General features: G+C 44.6%; 1 protein-coding gene across 1 annotated transcript; it reads left to right on the plus strand.

Annotated features, from left to right (window-relative positions):
* The first annotated feature begins 728 nt into the window (after positions 1 to 728).
* On the plus strand, positions 729 to 5,364 carry LOC135507547 (M-phase inducer phosphatase 2-like). The gene is made up of 6 exons (XM_064927053.1): positions 729 to 1,251; positions 1,909 to 1,994; positions 2,407 to 2,458; positions 4,437 to 4,478; positions 4,653 to 4,971; positions 5,089 to 5,364. Exons 1-6 carry the CDS (start codon positions 1,046 to 1,048, stop codon positions 5,362 to 5,364), a joined length of 981 nt encoding a protein of 326 aa, XP_064783125.1. The 5' UTR covers positions 729 to 1,045.
* Positions 5,365 to 6,183: the final 819 nt, after the last annotated feature.

Raw genomic sequence — 6,183 nt, forward strand, 5'->3', positions numbered from 1 at the left:
TCCAATAGAAGTTTCGTAATGCTTAATTTGTCACGAATGTACTGATATAAGTAGGACGGGTGACAAACACTTGATATATATAGGAGTGGTCTAGAGATGCCTATGCTTATTCATGTAAGAGACTCGTAGTAAAGCGTCTCGGTTGAATAAAGGCGGTTGAAGTTAACAACCTTCAATTCATATTCTAAGATGCTTATCATTGGCTACCTGTCATGACTACGCTGCTGTCATGAATATGATTGGTTCGTAGACGAGTATGTCATGGCAATGACATCCCATGAAAAGTATCAACTGAATCCTGAATAACTCCTACGTCACCCCATTAAAGTTTACATTTAAAACGGTTAAGGTTATGATTAAAGGTTATGATTGATGTTAGAGTTAGGGTTATGATTGAAGGTTACGATTGATGTTAGGGTAAGGGTTAAGGTTACGATTGATGTTAAGGTAAGGGTTAAGGTTATTGTATGAACGTCCCAATGATCCCGAATAGCACTAGCGATGTTCCTGCCAGACAACCTCGCAGAAAGGGAAACGCCTCTGATTGGACGTGCAAGGTTGTAACGACGTCTCTGATTGGACGTGCAAGGATGTAACGACGTCTCTGATTTGCACGTGCAAGGATGTAACGTCATCTTTGATTGGACGGGCAAAGATGTAACGTCGTCTCTGATTGGCCGAAAGCATTGTGAGCTTGTGAGCCTCTATTTTGAACGTAAATACAGTCAGCTGCATTTCCTTCCTCAGAGCTTGAGTGGTGCCTTGTCAGGGGGAGTACACAGCTGTGCAGCTCTCTGACAGAATATAAAATATGTACTTTTATTAGGACAAGATGTTGTTGTAAGTTTTGGTTTTTCCAAGACGGGGTCTGCAAACAGCTTGCCATGGTTGTTTTGTCTTTAGTACTCATTCTACAAAGTTTCCTAATTTGGTTAGTTAGCTTGATTCTTCGGCCTGTGTATATTCACCGATATTTTGGCCTTTCTAAACAGGCATCTAAATTCAATTCCATTCAAGGAACTATCATTGGATTTACCTTGTAAGGATGGATTTGGAAAACGTTACTAAAGATTTCGGTCCAGTCACCAGTCGCTTGACCAGCAGACCCGACAGAGTCCCGGGCCTTTCCTCCATGTCGAACACGGTGATGACCTCGCCTTGCATCAACCTCTTCTCTCCTGGACCCACTCATCTACTGTCTCCCGTCACTAATCTGGCCCTAAACATGAACAATCTAGCTGGACTTGGGAGGTAAGAGTGTAATACAGTGTATGTTGCTATGCTATGTTGTGTTCAGCTCACTGTTTGGGGTTTTAGGCTGAGTTTTTGTACAGCACTTTGAGACATCAGCTGATGTACGAAATGCTTCATAAATACATTTTATTTTGATTTGTGAAAGCTGCAGGATAACTCAATTTGTGACATTACATCGGGAGTCTGTGTTGTTTGCATTGTTCTGGTGGTTTGCGACAGAAAGTAACCCCACCGCCATATAGGCGGTTTCACCGCAAAAAACGCGTCCTGTCAACAAAGGCATAGGGATCATAAAGATTACGTTTCTAACTCCAGTATTTACCAGGTGTAAAGTGAAGTCCGTCGAGATCAAACACGTCTGATTCCAACTTTTGTCAAAATTGCACAATATTGCTGAGTTAGGGAGGGGGGGGTGTGAATCCGGTTATATTGTGGTAGGGTTAGTCTCGTAACTAAACTAAAATAGTTTCACCTGCACAAATACTGGTAGGTCCCTCATTCGCTCCAGTTTAAGAAGCGTTTTGCAACAGAATCGGCATAATGAATACTCCCCAGCTAGCTTGGTAGTTAGCTAACTATTTCAAGCTAATGGTAATTGCTAGTTTGGCTGGGTGCTAGAAAAGTTAAGTGATTATGTAACCCGTTCCTTCACAGCCAACAGTGTGATACTCCAAAGCGGAAACAACGTGTTCCCCTTCTGAAGATTCCTTCCGTCGCCTCTGACTGCTCCTCTGATGCAGGTAAGACATCATAAGACGGCTGCAAATGTTTCATCCCAATAAGTGTCAATCAAATGCTGGCAATAGGAACTTGGCTTGCTATTTTAAAAGGTAAATATATATTTTGCCAGGTGTGTAGCCCTATAGGCCTTTATATTTTGTCATGTCCCGTTTTATAATTCTGCTCTTTCACTTGTGCAGTTTGACCACCTTGAATAAAAGTGTAGGATATTTTACTATTTTACCAGTACAGGACAATACATGATACAGATTTTTAGTTATTAACAGGGCAGGAAAAAGGCCAAAATGTACATGATTAAATATTATCTCCTGTGTCACTGTGTAGACCTGTGGGGTAAATGTGTTCTGATTTTAACTAGTCAACTGTTTACGATCAGATGACCTGATGAGACATTTCTCCATCTTCCTCCAGGTCTTGGTATGGATTCCCCCAGCCCCATGGACCCCATCCATGTTGAGGAGATGTAAGCAATAGTCCTCTTGTCTGTCCCAATCTATCTCTCTGTTTTAGCAATGCTTACCGTCCCTTCCTCTGTACTATCCTTCCTCTTCCTCATCCCAATGGAACACGGTTAGTGTCATCTGCTCAGCTGTGTTCTGGGATTAGGTGTTAGTAAAGATTCATTCATTTTCATAAAGCAGATTAACAGACAAGATGTTCTTATACTATAGAACTTTCCCTCATTGGAGATGTTGAACACCACTGGGAAGTCAGTCCTAAGTCATGTATCACCCTAGTAGAAGGATGGGCTCATGGGAGATGTTGAACACATGATTAGTCAGATGCACCATTCCCCTTGCTCGGATACAGAAGCAAACCGTTATAGTGGTGTTACGGATGGATATTTATACCTGACTTTTTTTCTTATAGAAGTGTTATACAGTTTCTAAAATGTTAATGAATTATTGTGGAGGCATTATCTCCTAGCAGTGGCTTCAGAGGAGTAATGGGAAAGTAATTCTGCTTTGAAAGGTGGTAAACTTGTAACCTCACTTTGGAGAAAATGGCCTTTGAATGTTTTGGTATTACTACTGGAGAGCTGTTCTTTGTCTACCCCCATTCAGCATTATTTATACCGTCTTACCCCTTAAAGAGATGGGTGGGGCGAACCTGTGAGGCCATGTGCTAAACAGAGTGATTTAATGGGTAAAAGCAGTAGCCTACAATAAGGGAAAAGTCCAGGTAAAATACACTATCTAGTCTTTGGCCTTGATCCTAATCTGACTTTGGTGCAGGTCATGTTCCTCACATTACAGTCTCTGGTAAACACACACTATATCAAATCTATGTTTGTTTGTCACATGCACAGGATACAGAAGGTGTAAACGGTTCGGTGAAGTGGTTATTTGCGTAATAGCTTATTCTACGGCACTTTTATTCTTGTTTTTCAATGAAAATGGTTTTCGGATTTGACTAATATTACTACACAGATTATACAAGTAATGCTAGCTAGAGAGCCTGCAAGCTAACGTTCGCTAGCTAGGTAACAGTACGCTTTAACTTGCAATAAAAATGACTTTCTGACAAAATTGGAAATGTATAATGTCTGAAAATGTAGCTAGCTCTTACCCGTTAAACATGGATGAATGAGTCACGGCAGACTGGAACCATGTAACTCTGTTTTGTTTGTAGCTACATCTTGTTTGGCAGCGTTGTGTCAAGTCACTGGTTCACACTGACCGTGGCCTGTGCAGAAAGTAGCCCATCACTTTTTCCTACTGATCTGTCGATGGCGACTGCCAAATTCAGGGCATCAATGTTGTAGAAAAAAAGTAGCACACTTTTTGTAGTTCTCGATGGCTAACGTTATGTTTAAACATTAAAAAAAAAAAGCCGTGGTAGAAAGCATTACCTTCACATACTGAGCATCTCAGGTTATAGACAGTATGCTACATGGCACTAACCCAAACTCCTCTCCCGACAGTGTCCAGCCCATCAATTATCTCAGCCAATCATGGCTATTGGGAAGGTTCATGTCTTTTTCTGTTGCTACACTCATAATTTAACAACTTTATTTGTGTTTAAAGATGGAATAGAAGTGTTTTATTAAGGCACATGTAAGTTCACATGTACCAGAAGGCATTTCAAAATACAATGTTTGATGAGGCAGTGACGTGCGATATACTTCTAGCTTCCTGAAACCAGTCACTTATTAACAGACCCCCCCCCCTGTCGTTCTTCTCTTTCTGTCTGTGTACTCATCTCTTCGCCTCACTGCTTATTTAGCATACAGGCTCTGCTCTGTTGTACAGTGCTAAGGAGAGACCACCTCTTGCCCCTCTCTGTCCTCTTTTCAGTAGAGGCCTGTCCTGAGATGGTAAATTTAGTTTCTGACTTCTGGCCTGGTGAGTGGCGAAGGCTTCCTGGGTCCTTTTCGCTGTGTAGGGCAGGGATCTCAATAAATTGGTGTGTCGCTGAATGTAAACGTTTGTCTCTGGCAGGTTTGAGAAGGCCGTTCTCCAGTCTGGAAGAGTTGTCAATGAGTAAGTGCTTAGTCTCTGGTGCTCCATGAATATATTTTAAGACTCATGTGACCCTCTATTGCTTTCTGGGGAGTCGTTTCCTCTTTTCAATGTTCATGATCCAAACTCCATATTGATGGAGTGACTGGCTCCTCTGTGTTTACTGACGGTGTTGATCCTCTTCCCCACTTACAGAAACATGCCAATCCGAAGAATCAACTCTCTGCCACTGCAGCTGCTGAGCTTCAGTCCGGCTCTGAAGGGTCCGGTCCCCGGGAGCCAGAGTCAGCAGCGCCATGGGGCCTTTGGACGGCTCGGTTCAGCCCAGGATACAGCCACCTCCTCTGGGCACAGCGGTCACGGTGGACAGGGAAACAAGGAGAACCAGGAAAGCTTTGAGTTCAAGAAGCCCACCAAGCCCATGTCACCCTGCCGTATGAGGTCCTTCCATAGTGAAGGAGAGGAGAATAAGGACTTTGCCCCCTGGCCCAAGGACTTTGTCCCAGCGCTCGTGGTGGGTAGCACGGACACACACACACTCCCACGTCATCAATATGTGACCAGCGGTTGTGTTGACATTCAGACGACATCAACGTTAACCCTTCCGTTGCTCCTGCTTTTCTTCCTGTAGCTATCTCCGTCCCAACGCCTCAGCTCATTGGATGACAGAAGACCCATCTTCCCGCATCGCTGCTCCCTTGACGACGACGGTTTCCTTGGCGTCCTGGATGACGGTGAGGAGGAGTGTGACATGCCCATGGGGATGTCCAGCCTGCTGACCGCTCCGCTTGTGAGGGGCCGCAGCACGTCGGGAGATGACTCGGTATGGATGTTTGGCCACCAGATGTCTGGTTCTGATTTCTTCAAAGAAAGACAGGCAGTCATTTTAATTTTGAGTCATTTTTAAAGGAAGTTTACCCTAAAATACAGAAATTCCAAAGTGATTCCTTGCATTGAAACCAGTTCAGTGGAATTTGTCGCCTCTCTCTCCCTGTAGCGCTGTACTGAAAATGCTGCATTAACGGGTCATGTGACGTTGCTCGATGCAGGCCTCTCTGCTCCTTTGCCTGTGAATTCATGATTCAGAAATCCTCAAAGTGTGAACATTTAGTTGTTTTATTGAAATCGTACAGAATAAAGTGCTCTCGGTTTTGAGTGAGGAAATGTGTACCGTTCCACATAACCATGAGCCACAGAAGGGGAGATGGGTAAGGGCTGCACATGTTCTCCCCTGTGGGGGAAACACTGCTGTGTAGAACCGTCACCATACGCCCGTTACTGTAGTTCAGTGACTGGGTCTGGAGCGCCCGTTACTGTAGTTCAGTGACCGGGTCTGGAGAGCCCGTTACTGTAGTTCAGTGACTGGGTCTGGAGCGCCCGTTACTGTAGTTCAGTGACTGGGTCTGGAGCGCCCGTTACTGTAGTTCAGTGACTGGGTCTGGAGAGCCCGTTACTGTAGTTCAGTGACTGGGTCTGGGTCTGGAGTGACTGGGTCCCGTTGACCGGGTCTGGACTGTAGTTCAGTGACTGGGTCTGGAGGGCCCGTTACTGTAGTTCAGTGACTGGGTCTGGAGGCCCCTGTAGTTTCAGTGACTGGGTTACTGTAGTTCAGTGACTGGGTCTGGGCTGCCCGTTACTGTAGTTCAGTGACTGGGTCTGGAGCGCCCGTTACTGTAGTTCAGTGACTGGGTCTGGAGCGCCCGTTACTGTGACCGGTTCAGTGACT

Source organism: Oncorhynchus masou, chromosome 21, assembly GCF_036934945.1.
Source record: "Oncorhynchus masou masou isolate Uvic2021 chromosome 21, UVic_Omas_1.1, whole genome shotgun sequence".
Taxonomy (NCBI): domain Eukaryota; kingdom Metazoa; phylum Chordata; class Actinopteri; order Salmoniformes; family Salmonidae; genus Oncorhynchus; species Oncorhynchus masou.